Raw genomic sequence first — 17,488 nt, forward strand, 5'->3', positions numbered from 1 at the left:
CATGCCAAAAAATCCTAGATCACTTGAAAAGTTACGGACGACCTCCTACGGCACCTATTAGTAGTTAAAGATTTGATTTCATTTAACAAATTAATTTATGACCCGCATGTACGTGTCGCCTAGAATACCAAAGGCAGTGGCTATTTTGACGACTGCGGCAAATTAGCCTCATAAGCGCTATTTTGCCGAATTGCATAGAGTTTTGCTATTTTGCCGGTATACAATATATTTCAGTATTTTACATTCATAGAATAAATGCTGGCAATAGCTTGATATCTATGCATCGTTTGTACAATTTTTTTTTTTTATTAATCTTTATTTTTTATTAAAGTTTTGTCTGGTTTTCAGTTCTATAGAAAAACGGTTGTAGCCCTTTATATTATCAGTCAAAAACAAGTTTGTTTGATAATGGCAATTTTTTTGTTTTTTGGGTTTTTTTTTAATGTTCAACAGAAACTAACGTATGTAGAATTTACATTTAATTATAAAATGAGCGAGTTCACAAAGATGAAGGAATAGAAAGGCAAGGCGAACAAAAGGGTTATTGACATCTAGCCACACATACCATTCAGTTGTGCTAATATAGACTAGTTTCCTTAAGCATGTTAAAAAATATATTTCATATATTCTTGATTAAAAATCTGAAATAATACCGGCAAAAAAGCAAACCACCATAAAAATCGCTATTTTGCCGGAGCCGTCAAATAGCGCCAAGGAGGCTAAGGCTATTTTTCAGAAGTCGGCAAAATAGCCACTGCCTGTACAAAATGGTCAATGGTAGTCATCAATGTATTTGCTCTATGCGATGTTTGCAAAATTTCAACGGAAACTTCAACGGAAGCAATTTCTTGGCATGGTAACAAAAAAAAATCTGAGATGTATGCGGAAGTATAAATACGACTCCAGTGCAATTAGATTGGTTTTTTTTTTACATATTTAAGGTCACTGCATACCGGGGAAAATATCCGCGAATTGATGTCTGCGTGCATGGGAAGTCATTTATTCAATATCGGTACACTGATTTATCACTCTAAGACATAAGCCCGGATTTCCTATTATTTTTCTATAAATTTATCTCAGCATGTTATCAGTAATCAGTTAGATATAAATTATGTGGACACACTTTCTTAGTGGTTCACTAATTATAACCAGATGTTGATCACAAAACGATAAGCTATAAATTTATATTTCTCTGTCTATTTCTTTTCTCCTAGCTTCATTGTATTTCTGAACAATAAATTTGAAAAAAAAAAAAAAATATATACTAAAAAAAAATATTTATACATTAAAAATATTAATATGCATGTTTAGTTTATCGGATGTTATGAAGATTTTGATATCATAAAGGATTTTTTCTTCAAACAATAAGTTCTCGTTTACTTAGCCATTCACGTATTACATATAAAACATGTTCAACTTTTTTTAATTTGAAGCAGGATAATGAACCACCCTCAAAACCGCATTTTCTAAATTTCCGATATTTAAGATATTAATTAAAAATATCCGTATGCTGTGTTAGCAATTTATACAGGCCAAAAGCTCTCTAGAGTTTCCCATATTCATTTAGCATTAAACTTATGAGTTCCGAATATCTCATGTGACTTCCGCATCATCATAATTTTATTTTGTATGAAAACTCTCATTGATCCAAAATGTATTCCATGCCAGAGATAACTTTTAACATCGACCATGGCTATCTTGAGGGCTTAGTAAGAGGGTTTAAAGCTGGTATTCTTACACAGACAGACTACCTGAATTTAGTACAATGTGAAACTCTGGATGGTAAATACTGTCTAACGATTTGTCCCATATTTGCCTTCCAGAAATTATGTTTACCATATTTATGACATGAGCCAGGTGTTACCTATGAAAGAGGACGAAGTTTTTTTCATTTGCTTGATATAATTTGGTAAATCAGATATATTCAAAATTGCATGAAATCTTTAGCTTTAGCTTTTCAGCCTTTTGCTGCATAACACTAATAGCCTAGTCCAAGGCCGGGATCTCCTGTAGTTGGTGATCGCAATACTGGTATACCAGTATTGTCCACAATACTGGTATACAAATTTTGTACCAGTATTGTAACTTTAAAAAAAAAAACCCAGCAATACTGGTACATTGCTGATATACCAGTATTGTAGTTGTATTGTTGACTATACTTTCAGGTCACAGGTGTATAATGAAAACTGAATTTTATGCAAAATTATATATATATTGAAGATCAAAGGGAGATTAAATGAACTCAAAAAGATTATAGAGGATAATTGTGAAATCAATTAACAACCAGTTAAATAACTAATTAAACAAAATATTACTGTAAAATAAAAGCTTATTATTATCTGAGTTAATTTTTAATAAATTCTAACAAATTATTACACTATAACACTGTAAATTCAGCATTTACATGTATGCCATCATATATTTAAAAAAACCCACAATACTGGTACAATACTGGAATACAATACTGGTACAAAATTTTTATACCAGTATTGTAGACAATACTGGTATACCAGTATTGCGATCACCAACTAGAGGAGATTTTGTTGAGTTACATGTAGCGCATTTGGTGACTTGGGAAGCAAGATTTTCAGCAATCTGAAGTTGAACTTCCGTAGTTCTGCATTGATTACTTATGCTAAGTTATGAACTTAAGAAATTAGAATCATCATAACAAACTGAAATGGATGTATTTACACCTTAAAACTTCTCTTGAGTACAGTCTTTCCTGTGCAGTTGGAAAAGTTTAAAGGCCTGGCATCCACTAGATACTGTATAAAAGTGAAGGTTCAACATAACAAATGGACAAATATGGCAGTACATGTATTTATATATGCCAAAACTACTCTGTGTACAGACTTACCTGTGCAGTTTGGAAAATTTTAATGTCTGGCATCCAAGTTAGATATATTATTATACATGTAAGATTAAAATGCATTTTGTGATTCAGGAAGTTAAAATCAGTTAGTACATTGACATTGTCATTGACATTATCCCACAACAATTTCTGATAATTTCCGTTTCATTCCCTTGGATCTCTTCGCCAAATAACGCATGCTTCCTGGGTATTTCTGTATTATGAAAATAAGATTATTGTGTGGTCAATGAATAAAAATTAAATGTGTTTGTGTGTTGTTTCTTCTTTTATATTTAACAAAATCCATACTAGAAATAATTGTACAAGTTATAAGTGAATTTTAGTCTAATTTTGTACAAATGGTAATTTGCACAAGCACTTTATATATATATATATAAGTATGTCTAAGCCCAGGTGGTCTTGTGGTCTAGCGGGACGGCTACAGTGCAGGCGATTAGGTGTCACGATATCTCAGTAGCATGGGTTCGAATCATGGCGAGGGAAGAACAAAAAATTTGCGAAAGCAAATTTACAGATCTAACATTGTTGGGTTGATGTTAAGACGAGTTGTATATATACATGATATATATACGAGTCTAAATTGAAAACTACATTCAAACCTATGATTGTGTTGGATAAAAACCGCAATTTTTATATGTGCATGTAAAACAAATTTCATTGTAGAAGGGTCTAAGGCCAACCTTAAAAATATGTTTGTTTGCAGTTTTCCGACTGTACCTTCAGACTGAAGGGTCGGTAGGTAGGAAAAATATTTTATTTTATCAGCCAAAATACAGTTTAAACAAGCAGTTACACTAAACCAAGTTTCTTGTGAAGAAAAAAAACCATTTTAAAACAACAAACACTGGACATGCTGAAAACCAACATCAAATGAACAGGCATTTTCAGATAAAAAACTTTGTAACCAAAACTGAAACTTTAACATAGTGTCATTATCCAATTTATGACATAAAATATGGTATAATTATTAAATACTGGAACACTTAAAAACAAGGAATGTCATTATGACTAGAACTGTTTTAAAGAAATATATTCAGACATGTATGCTTCTTAACTAGAATGTTTTCATGAGTAGAGTATTTTCATCAGAAAAATGTAGATATTAAAGATTTATAAGACAATGTATTAAAGAGTGTATTTCTAATAAAAAAAAATAACTATTGAATCTTCCTCAATTGAAAAAAAGGCTACTTGAAAAAAAAGTATTAAGACATTCGACTGTTTTCATATTTCTAACAATATTCAATTATATGTGATAAGGTTATATTTTTGCCAGGCTTTAATGAAAACCAAAGAAATTTAAAGTTTGGGGTGAAATCCATAGCACCCCATTAAAAGTAAATGGTCTGTACTGAAATGTTTTTAATGCATAAAAAAAATTGGCAGCATAGCTCCTAAGGACATGTTTTAATTGAATTCACACAGGCCACACAGTTTGGGTATATTTAATATTGTAAGAAAGAGAATAATTGCAATGAGTGGGGCAGCCCCCCTTATCCTAAAGGAGCATACTCATTGCAATCGAAGATAGATTTAATATAGAGAGAGTATATTTATTTTTCAAGCTAACCATTCATTTTCTCTACATCTTTGTGTAGTTAGGATTGCTTCTTATTGATTTGGCATGATCTATATCCATTAACATTTCAAATGAGCCCTTCCTCCGTACAGGCGTGTTTACAGATATCATCGGGCCATGGAGGAGTGGTTTCATCTTTGTCGTCTTCACAACGATTTGTAGAAAATATGCCATACTTCAAGCTGCTGTCCAATTATTTAACCACTGAAATTGGTTCCATAAAGTCAGGCTCCACAGATTCTGTACCCGATTTGTTTGAGACAGGATGGTTATCGTGTCAGTTATGAATATCCGCTGCATCATCGTCAATGATATCATCACACATCATTACATGTGCCTGAATCTGTATAAACAGTTTACTAATAAACTTTTTTGTTTGTTATTTGTCTTAAAATTGACACGAGACGACAGCGTAAAGTACTCCTCCGTGACTTCATGGATACCTGTAAAGGCAATTTCCATGTCCTTTATCATTAAATGGTCACATGAACGCTTGACGGGAAGCTAAGAAAAACCGAACTTGAAATGCGTAATTAACCCAGACTTTAAATCAATTCCGGAAAGGACCCAAAGTTCCGGATCGCGTCAATAGAAGTATTAAAAAAAATTTCTTCAAATTTAAAGCAATAAAATTTTCACAGTCGGGAGGATTTTCAAGGGTAAACTGCAAACAAACAATATTTTAATTTAAGCCTAAAAACAGCACAAACAACATTTTTCAAAAGACCAAAAAAGTGAAAAAGTATATTTAAACAAAACGCATTTGACTAACAGGCCGAACAACTGATGGGTTTTGACTGCCATATATATATATATATATACTGTCCTCACTTATACATATACGAAATGTATGTACATACATGTATGTGTATGATGGAAAAATGTATATTGTTCTTTTTTTTACAGATTTAAAGTTGCACTTACAGGGTACAGATTATGGCAATTTTCTGGCCAATGAGCCAAGTCCATTGACAGTGTCTGTTATTGATGATAAACTAAAAGAAAAGATGGTTGTAGAATTTCAGCATCTGCGGAACCATTGCTTAGAACCTTTGGCAACATTCCTTGATTATATAACGTAGGTTACTCTTGAACAGGAACGGGAAATCTATTCCAATAGTATAAACTAAGTTTTATTTATTTGATTTTTTAGAGATGATTATTAGACACAATACTATCTTTAGATATTATCCCACAAAGTCCTTAATGCTAGGCTCAGTAGGGTTATTTCCAGAGGTGGCAATAGGAACCCCAACAATGTATTAGATTATAATTAGGTTGACAAGTTTAAGTGGAACCCCTAGTGGTAGGTCAATGATATTTGGAATAAAGTTATGTAAGCAGTGGCACATCTCATTTCTATGGAGAATATTTAGCCCCCTCAGTCATGTTCTACAGTGTCTATGGAGGGGGTCTAATTGGGGTTCCGATCCCGGATCCCTCTTACTGTTTTGTCGGATTCCTGTATCCCACTTACACTATGTATGTAAGCACTTCTCATTTTTTTGTCATTTCCCGGGTCCCGCAAGGCCTCATTTCCCGTTTTCACGACACAATAATTTGACTTTCACGTGTCATGCTTACAAAAAATCAGCAATCCCGCGTCACGCTTAGACCCCAATGAGACCCACTAAGGACACGTGACATTCTTGTTGCTTAATAAAAATGTTATTGGAATGAAAATTGTAGTTTTTCTATGAACACACTATATTCTAATTCTTGAAGTTTTCAGAGCACTCTTTCTGCATCCATCTTAATAAATCAGTTTAAAATTGGCATTATTTTGTATTTTATTTTTATATTTGTAGCTATAGTTACATGATAGATAACATAATACTGCTGATTACTGGGACATTACATCAACGACCACTGAGTGAACTTATACCAAAATGTCATCCTCTTGGAAGTTTTGAACAGATGGAAGCCATTCATATAGCCTCTACACCTGCAGAGCTATATAACGCTGTATTGGTAGATACACCATTAGGTTTGTTTACTATCTGTAGAGTTTAAGATATCCGTAAAAAAAAATTGTGAAAAAAAGATGTGGTTTGAAGGAAATTTTGTGGATTCTTTTATTTCATTGATTTTCAAAGAAGTTAATTTTATAGATTCAAGGTCTTGCAGCTATGATAAATTATTCCATCTAACCATAATGAATTTGTGATTTTTATGCCTTGTTTACCATGTTCACACGTACATTTAATTCAATTTGATGTTAATTCGCATTAACAAAATTAGCCAATTTGAATTAACAAATACGCATTAGAAATACATTTTTGTTAATGCGAAATTAAACGTTGTTAGGACAGTAAAGTGAAATAGACGTGCATTGCAATTCAAATTAGAATTAACGTAAGAACGTTAAACGTTTCGAATGCAAAATAAACTAATTCAAATTAGTTAATGCGAATCGAATTCGAATTACGTGTGAACTCAGCAGTAGATTCACTAATACCTGTGGTTCATTTATACTTTTGTTACACAAGAAAATTAGAAAACCCCAAATGTTTTAATGAAAATATGCTAAAATATTTAAAAGTTAAATATAATGTCATTATAAAAACTTTTTCTCCTGTTTGAATTGGTTTTTTTTCCCAATTACTTTAATCAAAAGCAGGATTCCTTTACTGAATCTATCAATTAAAACATTTTTCTTTGAAACTTGCATTTATTTAATTATACCTTATTATTTTATCATGTTTATAGGAAATAAATAAAGATAGTTTTTCTATCATTAATTTCAGCTCCATATTTTATTGATTGTATTCTGGAACAAGATTTGGATGAGATGAACACAGAAATCATTAGAAACACTTTATATAAGGTAAGCTACACAAGAATAGGTTTTAAGTCTTTAGACATACATAAATAATTACATTAGATGTATGTTTCATTATAATACGTTATACTGATTGGCTACACAGAAATCTCGCGTTATTCCTCAATCAACTTCATTACACCATAAAATTTATCATTCATGATGACACGAGGTCCCACAATTAAGTGCACAGGTAAATTAAATAAAAACTTGATTAAAATCGTGTTTTGATGATTCTAGCTAAAAAATGTAATAATAAGTATTGAATGCTTCTTTTTGAATCTTCATAGGCTTGTAAAAGCATTGACTCTGCACACATTTTTAGAATGAAGTGCTTCATACAAAATGTACTTTGGACAACGCTTTTACACCCCAATATAGTTATAAAAAGAAGCATGCAATACTTAAATGAAACTTGAATTGCAACTGTATTAAAATTTTAAAAATATAGCTTAAGGTTTAGCAATATTGACACTAAGGCCATTGGTTATTTGTTTGAATTGTTTCAAATTTTGTCATAAAGGATCTTTTTATAATTTGTTTTGCTCATTGTTAAAGGGCATACAATGACCTAAAGTTGCTTAAATCCACTTCATTTTGACTCGTTTGTTTCATTGGCAATCAGACCATATCTCTCCTTATTTTACACTTAGTACTTTTAAATTGTAATATTCTATAGAAATATTTTGCACCTTTACTGAAAAGTTATTGTAGGGTAAATACAGATGCATTATATCAATAAATTATTATCTTATGTTAGTGTACATCACTCATTATATCTTCTTGTACAATACGAAAGATCCATATCCACTGTTTAAGTTATTTTTTATTTATTTTTTTCAGGCATACTTGGAAGATTTCTATGCATTTTGTCAAGAAACAGGTGGAGCTACAGCAGATGTCATGTGTGAAGCTCTATCTGTAAGTTGTTACCATTATGATTGACTTTATTGGGAGGAACTGCAATAAGAAATTGGCATTAAGGAGGAGCTAAAATTTAAATAATTGATTTTAGTAAGAGCAGCTCTGCATAGTTGTATCATAGACATATGATATAATGCAAATTCTCTGTAAATATCTACAAGTTTTCTTATTCTACAAAATTGTGATGTCTGATTAATTAAAGGCCTTTTATATCTATCTAATAAGTAGGTAGTGTGATATCAATTTGTCACTTACCGTTCTAGAGTTATGCTGCTTTATAACTTGGAAAATTGCATCAAATGCTCTCAAATGGAATTTTCACGTATTACAAGCAAGCTTGAACAGGAGTATCTGTGTCCTCACATTCTCCTTTTATTATATAAATTTTGAAACTAATTTGCATTGATAATTTTTTCCACAAGGTATGAGTCAAAAGAATTGTTTGGATCAACAAAATAGTCACCTTATAACCAATGAATGACAATTACCAAATTACCAAATATATAAAAGTAATCAGTAAACCATATACATGTATTAATTCTTTTTAATTCTAGTTTGAGGCAGACAGAAGGGCATTCATCATAACCATCAACTCCTTTGGTACAGAACTTACAAAAGACGATAGATCCAAGCTATACCCACACTGTGGTAAGCTGTATCCAGCAGGACTGGCTAGATTAGCACTGGCTGATGACTATGACCAAGTTAGAGCAGTAGCTGATTGCTTTACTGTAAGTTGAATTGAGATGCACTACAACGATTTTGTATTGCTGCTAGCCTAATAGAGGTTTATTTAGCATTTTAAAAATTGTCTTCTTGTTGCTTTTTGAACTTTTCACTAAAATATTTGATCATTTTAAGATAAAAATGACAGTTTCTACTTTTTGTTCAAAACCAGTTCGCAAGGTTTTATTTTCATCTTTTTGTTGTTTGTAATTCTTATCATTTGAAAAAATTAACATGTTGAAGAAATTTCCCACTTTTGAGTATTACAGATGGAACCCTAAACTCTGTGATACAGATAAGACAAGACCCACGTTTCTCAACTTATTTAGTTAAATTGTTATAGTGGTCATACGATCATTCCTATTTGGTGTAGAATATAAATACGCTTTGAATACTTGTAATATTATTTTGAGTTAAATTTCTGTAATATTTGTTTGGCTCCTAAAGTAATACCCAAATGCAGGCCATATTTTCCTGAACTTATCTGTTACATGCAAAGTTTACATTTAGAAACCAAGAACATGAGAAAACATTTTCTAATGTCCATCTTACATTTTCCCAGGAATATAAAGAATTGTTTGAAGGTGCTGGAACCAATCCAGGAGACAAAACTTTAGAAGATAAATTCTTTGAATATGAGGTACGAGTTATGTTAAAAACAATGTTAACTAGGGTCTAGACAATGTACATAATTATGTATTAAATAACACTCAACATATATATATGCCTTAGAATTAGCTTCAAATGTAATGGAAGCTTGCACTAGAATTTATAATTTAAATCATTCAATCTGAATTTTAGAAGACAAATTCAAATAAACTTCATGTACTCCATCCTTATCTTGCTTTACTTAACCCTAAAAAAACAATCACTGTTAACAAAAACAATAATTAGTATGCTCCTGTCATAGCAGAGGGGTCATTTAAAAGTTTTACCTCTGTACTTCCATATGTCCCATAATTGGTCTCTGTTCTCTTACTTTAGTTTGCATATACTGAATGTTATGAAACCTATACATATTGCTTATTACCACAACACACAGACTAGGGTTGAATTTTGGTGGCATCACTTTTACTGTTCTAGAGTAATACCCCTTTACCAATGGAAAAATGCTGAATTTTATGTTTCTATTCTCTTATTTAAGTTTGCCTCAACTTAATGTTATGAATCCTATACACAATGTTTTAAACCTTTTTACACAGATAGAGTTTGAACTTTGGTATCATCACTTTTAAAGTTCTTGAGTAATGTCCCTTTATAATGTTGTATGCTAGCTGGGGCATCAGCTGAGTACCATGAACACATTTCCCATTTGTTTGATTTGATAGATTTAATATTTCTTTTCTTTCTATATACCTTTTAGAGAGATTTTGTGCTAAAAAAATTGCTGCAATACCCTAATTGCTATCAATTTATAATTTATTTACATGAAAATTGACCAGATTCAGAGCGCAATAAAGTTCTTAAGTAATTCATATGAATAAAAGAAATGTATGGTATATCACATTGAGTCAACATTTCAGTTACACAAAAAACTGAATGAGATGTAGAGGTCAGCTTGCTGAAATATGTGTTTAAACAAATAGTTTTGTACCCAATTCTACCAGTGAACATTTTGGGATTGTAGTTCAACTACCAATTGCATGTTTAAAATTGTTTGTATTTTGAATAATTTCAGGTGAAACTGATGAAGAACGCCTTCATGCAACAATTCCACTTCGGTGTGTTCTATTCCTATGTGAAACTGAAGGAACAGGAAAATCGTAACATTATCTGGATTTCAGAATGTGTAGCACAACAACACAGGGCCAAAATAGATAGTTACATTCCTATATTTTGATGAGATCTGAACACAAGGGAGACAATTTTTGAAACAAAATAAATTTCAGGGGAGATAATTCAATTTTTCATCCTACATTCCTCATAATGAATGAAATTGTTTGAATAGCATGGATGTCAAAAAACAAATTATTAATTTAGAATAACTTTAAAATAAAATATATATATAAAATATGGTTATTGAACTATATTACTTCTAAGTTGAACATTGTGATCACATGTACAATCTAACTGAAAGATACTTTTTTCAATAAAAAATTGTAAGTTATTTATTTTGTAAAGTTTTATTTATTTTTGTTTAAGGGATTTATGACTAATTGGAAAACAATCATGAAATGTTAAGAATATATCTCGATTACACAGATTGTTAATTTATCTAGTCATACTATAAGTCGATATACAATTACTCTTAAGATGAAGGTTGAGTAAATTTAGAATACATTTTATATTTATCTGGAGAAAAACAATAGGTTATGAAAAAAACTAATTTTATAAAGTGCTATTAATGGTTTACACAAATTTTTTTGTCTGATTTAGTCATTATTTCCCTTATAAGATACATGTGAAATAATAAAAACCATTATTGACTTTCCTGATGCATTAGAGTGTAAATATTGATATTTATTTAATCGATTAATTTGAAGAAGAAAAAATCCTATTCAATGATTTTAAATAATTTCAATAAGTTAATTGAACTTTCTCATAGTTAAGAAATAGACATATTTGTTTGTTTGAATTCTGAATTTCTTCAGATTCTTGTGTGTTGTCAAGAGGTTGTTCCATATGACATATGATTTAACCCACATCTTCTTTTATGTATCTAAGGTGACTGACCTTAGGTGCATAACTTGCTAGATAATGATGAATAGTTCATAGTCCTAACTTGTTTCTACAAAAACAAATCTTTATCACACATAACGCCTGTTAACATTATATTACATAATATGTAAAAGTGCTATAACAAAGATAAACACAGTATAGAAGATTTTTTTTATGAAGTGTTGTAAAAAAAAAAATATACCATAGAAATAGATGCAAGTTAGTCCATATTATTCAGATCTTAAGAAAGAAACATTAATTTATGTGTAATGATATTAAAATGTGATATGTTCTGTTATGTAAATATTGTTGTGCATTAAAGAGAATAAATAAATGGTCATTAAATCATTGAAATCCTGATGTCTTGATTGTCTGTTCTATCAAACTTATTGATCTGTTAGTATAAAGGGGCATTATTTATTTACTGATTCAATGAGGTAAAATTATTTGTATTCACTTGCAAGTAAATACTACATCACAATGTTTCGTACCTTGTTTAAAAAAAAAAAACTGGCTGCTTTGCACTACCAATTCCAACATGTTTGCCACTTAAATCAACAGTTGGTCAACAGTTAATCATCAACAGTGCCTTGTATTTTGAAAATTGGCTTATCAGATTCAAATCAGATGGCATCAGGCTGTCATACTTTTTTTCTAAAGTTTTAAACTAGAGACGATGACAAAGGAAGCCAAGTGATAGCAATAGCTCAATTACATCTCTACCAGAATATTTCATTCTAAAGGTTTTGTTCTAATGTTTTATTGTATAACTCTATGTACCTTTGAGTATTCAGTCATGCTGAGATATAAAGAGGTTAGACTTCTCATAACTAGTTCAATCCCAACACAGGTTCAATTGTCTGTCAAATCTAGGAACCTTAACTAATAGAAAAAGAAGAAGATGTGGTATGATTGCCAATAAGACAACTCTCCACAAGATACCAAATTGCACATGAATTAACAACTATAGGGTTCCATACTGCCTTCAACAATGATCAATTAACTACCTCATAATCCAAAAATTACAGGCTCCTATGTTGGGATGTCTCTATTTTTGAATATAAATGCTTTTGTACAAATTTAGGTGATGGCAGATACTAATTATAGACATTCATTTAATGTTAAAAAAAGATGTGGACTTATAGATTTCTGGTTTTTATGTTGCTTTATAAATTCAGCAAGAACCTGGATTAAAAAACACAATGTAGAGCATGTAAGTCCCCATTGGTTAATGGCAGAAAATTGAGAGTGAAGTGGGTATTATACCGGTACTCAAAGTATCATCAAACTATAAGTGACTGCCTGTAAATTTGAACACAATACAATTCATCAATATAATGTTGCAGACAAAATATCAAATCATTCCTAAATTCTAAAAAAGATGAGTTCCACATGTACATATTTGAAATGAGAATTTTGGACAGAATGGACAGACTCACAAGGTGATTGCACTCCACGAGTTGGGTATAGAACCAGCTGGAAAGGAATAGTAGTTCTTCTGTTATCTTAGTTGTAATGATTTTTAATAGTTGCAGGTGAGCCATCCCCAAAGATAATCAAATATATGATCTCCTTATGTATACATGCTTCTATATAAACCACTGGTGTGTGATTTAAAATCAGGAAATTTAAACAATATCTTAAGGTTAAAAAAGAAGATCTTTGTCATGATTAAATAATTTTATTCAAGAAAAAACATGTGTATACATTTGAATACAAAAACAATGTAAAACTTTATTAAGAAAATATTGATGATTAAAAATTTTACGTATAAAACAAACCATTTCAGATATGATTTTTTTTTAACATTGCTCAAGGTGACCTCATAAAAAGCAACTAAGGCACTTCTCTTCATTTTGTTTTCTTCAAAAAACAAGTTGTATATATCTGTGTGAAGTCAAGGGAAAATGTCCAGACCACAAGACTAAATTTTAAAAAAAATATGACCGAGACATTTAAAAGGTATGGCATGCTGACTAAATGTAAATAGGAATAAAATATAACAGGTTTAAATTTCTGTATGCCTCACCTGGGTTTTTTACCCATAAAATTCATACAATGTAGTAAGAATAATTCCAATAATCTTAAAACCAAATGGAATAAATAAATAAATAACCAGATCCTCCGTAGGGCACAGCTATATACGACCGCAGAGGTTGAACCCTGAACAGTTGGGGCAAGTATGGACACAACATTTAAGCTGGATTCAGCTCTAAATTTGGATTGTGATTAAATAGTTGACACAGCATAGGTTTCTGACACAGAATGAATGTGGTCTAATGAACTTAAAATATTTTTTTGCCTTTGAGCAATTCACCATGCTGTTGAATATTAATCCTCTCAAAAAAATGTTTGAAGAAATTTTCTTTTTATTTCTGAAATCTGAAATGAGAAAAATTTAACCCCCCCCCCCCCCTTTTTTTTTCACACCCCCCTTTCCCTTTTTCTAAAACTGATCTCAATTCAAATTCCATTACAACAATAACTACTCATTTAAATACATCATAAAATATTAAAATGTAAAATAAAGTGCTTGTTATCACTGAATGGTAAAGATTGTTTTAATTTATCAGTTGGTAGTAAAAGTGAATATACATTGTATATTGTATAAAACAATGATTTAAGTTGATTCAACTACTATTCTGGACAAAGAGAGATAACTCCAATTGAAAATTTCTTGCTATTGCACAATATTGTGCAAGTAGATATTTTTTGCTATTGCGCAATACTGTGCAATTGAAAATATTTGCTATTGCACAATACTGTGCAATTGAAGATTTCTTGCTATTGCGCAATACTGTGCAATTGAAAATTTCTTGCTATTGCACAATACTGTGCAATTGAAGATTTCTTGCTATTGCTGAATACTGTGCAATTGAAAATTTCTTGCTATTGCACAATACTTAATATAATAATTTTGGATCCTGATTTGAACCAACTTGAAAACTGGGCCCATAATCAAAAATCTAAGTACATGTTTAGATTCAGCATATCAAAAAAGCCCAAGAATTCAATTTTTGTTAAAATCAAACTTAGTTTAATTTTGGACCCTTTGGACTTTAATGTAGACCAATTTGAAAACGGGACCAAAAATTAAGAATCTACATACACAGTTAGATTTGGCATATCAAAGAACCCCAATTATTCAATTTTTGATGAAATCAAACAAATTTTATTTTGGACCCCGATTTGGACCAACTTGAAAACTGGGTCAATAATCAAAAATCTAAGTACATTTTTAGATTCAGCATATCAAAGAACCCCAAGGATTCAATTTTTATTAAAATCAAACTAAGTTTGATTTTGGACCCTTTGGACCTTAATGTAGACCAATTTGAAAACGGGACCAAAAATTAAGAATCTACATACACAGTTAGATTCGGCATATCAAAGAACCCCAATTATTCAATTTTTGATGAAATCAAACAAAGTTCAATTTTGGACCCTTTGGGCCCCTTATTCCTAAACTGTTGGGACCAAACCTCCCAAAATCAAACCCAACCTTCCTTCTATGGTCATAAACCTTGTGTTTAAATTTCATAGATTTCTATTCACTTATACTAAAGTTGTGGTGCGAAAACCAAGAATAATGCTTATTTGGGCCCCTAATTCCTAAACTGTTGGGACCAAAACTCCCAAAATCAATCCAAACCTTCCTTTTGTGGTCATAAACCTTGTGTTTAAATTTCATTGATTTCTATTTACTTATACTAAAGTTATTGTACGAAAACCAAGAATAATGCTTATTTGGGCCCTTTTTTGGCCCCTAATTCCTAAACTGTTGGAACCAAAACTCCTAAAATCAATCACAACCTTCCTTTTGTGGTCATAAACCTTGTGTTAAAATTTCATAGATTTCTATTAACTTTTACTAAAGTTAGAGTGTGAAAACTAAAAGTATTCGGACGACGCAGGACGACACCGACGCCAACGTGATAGCAATATACGACGAAAAATTAAAATTTTTGCGGTCGTATAAAAATTATCATTCATGGGTATTAACTTGTAAAGGCTTTGCTTGTTCTGATGTTTGCTTTCACTTCTTCTCTTTGTTTATTAAAGTTTCCAAAATAATAGGAATAGATATAAAAAAAAATATGATAAATCATTCAAAGTTATTTAACAGTTTTGGTCAGAATGAACAAAAGGTTGATCTTGACATTTTAAAGATTTCTGTCCCTTTAATTTTCTATGTATCTAAATCAAATTACAAGATGATATACAAAATTTGCATTCTACCCTGTGTTTTTTTTTTATAGCATTGTCAGCCATTTTAGTTGGCAAGCAAGTTTACAGGACACATATTTAAAAACATATTGATTCCACCTTTGAATATTGGACCAGTTTGGCAAAGAAGTTTCAAAGGAGAAGATTTTTTTGAAAGTTATGGAGAACAAAAGATGACTGATACAGTGATAAATAAAACTCACTTAGCCTTCCAGCCAATGTGAGCCAAAAAGGAAAAGTTTATAAATTATATCAAGCTAATAACCAAATCAATTTAAATCTACCTCTGGTTAAATAATTATTCCAAAATCAACAAATTAAACAAACAAATTTATTACAAAAGCAATGTTAAACTATACTTAAAAACACAATAGTCATCAAAAGCTTTGTCATAAATACAACAAGTCATGTCTAGTCTAAAATCAAACAGTCAACTGCATTTTTTTATTTTTTTTATTCTTATCAATTCTTTTTTTTTCTAATTTAGAGTAGCATTAATTTATTTTTTTTCATCAATAAAAAGATATTATCGTAAATATTTCTTTGCTTAAAAATGAATGATAAATGATTAAATTGTGAAACTAGTATCTTAAAAGCTGTTGTGATTAGAACAAATTTTGGAGAAAATGAACAGATTATTATTTTTGTGTCAAGTCTGAGCTTGTTTATAAGTAAAACATACAAGTAAACGTACAAGTAAACGTACAAGTAAATGTACAAGTAAACTTACAAGTAAATGTACAAGTAAACATACAATGTAAACATACAAGTAAACGTAAGGTAAACGTACAAGTAAACTTACAAGTAAACATACAAGTAAACGTACAAGTAAACTTACAAGTAAACATACAAGTAAACTTACAAGTAAACTTACAAGTACACTAACAAGGAAATGTACAAGTAAACATATCAGCACTAAACAGTAAAATCATTAGAGCACCAGATGCTGATATAAACAAATAATAACAAGTTATCAAAAACATTCATGTTATTTACAATGTTTACAAAAAATACAGTTAATTCAAAAACAAAAGAAACAAAAGTACACTCAATAAAATCAAATATACCAGTTACTGTATAAAAATACAAATCCTTTTTGAGGGACCATTAACTCAAAACATAATGATATTTATTTTTGTAGCACCAGATATGCATTTCTACAATTACTCAAATTTGTTTTGTCATGTTCAAAGTTGAGTATATTCTAATTGAAGTCTGAAGATAAAAAATAATAAGACTTCTAAAAACTTCCCACTTCTGTCAATAACAGAACATTTTTTTTTATCATAACAACTGAAATGTATAAATGACTGTACAGCACAAACAACATACTAAAATAGATATCTTCAATCAGTGCTGTTGCACAAATCTTTAGACTTCAATATATGGTATATGCACTTTTTGTATGTATATATGTAACACTCAGAAACGTGTCCTTCCCCCCAAACGTGTCCGATTCCCCCAAACGTGTCCATATTGACGTCACTGAACTGCAAAACATGTCTAGTTAAAAACATCGCCAAAGCGTGTGATTTGTATAAACGCCCAAACGTGTCCATTTCTCAACAAACCCCAAACGTGTCCAATCCCAAAAACGTGTCCATATCAAGCGTTATTTGGTTTTTGCTATTCCATTAACGTACACTAATTTTACCATTTCATTAAAAATATAGATAAG

The 17,488-nt window shown here is 30.7% G+C and overlaps 1 protein-coding gene across 1 annotated transcript; it reads left to right on the forward strand.

The window, feature by feature from the left end:
- Positions 1-1,583: 1,583 nt before the first annotated feature.
- On the forward strand, positions 1,584-11,356 carry LOC143080074 (V-type proton ATPase subunit d-like). Its single transcript, XM_076255739.1, has 8 exons — positions 1,584-1,782; positions 5,361-5,532; positions 6,263-6,441; positions 7,202-7,281; positions 8,119-8,196; positions 8,754-8,930; positions 9,488-9,565; positions 10,604-11,356. Exons 1-8 carry the CDS (start codon positions 1,653-1,655, stop codon positions 10,763-10,765), a joined length of 1,056 nt encoding a protein of 351 aa, XP_076111854.1. The 5' UTR covers positions 1,584-1,652; the 3' UTR covers positions 10,766-11,356.
- The last annotated feature ends 6,132 nt before the right edge of the window (positions 11,357-17,488 follow it).

Source organism: Mytilus galloprovincialis, chromosome 6 (assembly GCF_965363235.1).
Source record: "Mytilus galloprovincialis chromosome 6, xbMytGall1.hap1.1, whole genome shotgun sequence".
Classification (NCBI taxonomy): domain Eukaryota; kingdom Metazoa; phylum Mollusca; class Bivalvia; order Mytilida; family Mytilidae; genus Mytilus; species Mytilus galloprovincialis.

What these genes read in the sequence shown, in the direction of transcription:
- LOC143080074 (XM_076255739.1), top strand. Translation starts at nt 1,653, where the DNA reads ATGTATTCCATGCCAGAGATAACTTTTAACATCGACCATGGCTATCTT. An exon ending in ACATTCCTTGATTATATAAC is followed by an intron (nt 5,533 to 6,262) that starts GTAGGTTACTCT and finishes TTATATTTGTAG; the next exon opens with CTATAGTTACATGATAGATA. An exon ending in CAGTAGCTGATTGCTTTACT is followed by an intron (nt 8,931 to 9,487) that starts GTAAGTTGAATT and finishes ACATTTTCCCAG; the next exon opens with GAATATAAAGAATTGTTTGA.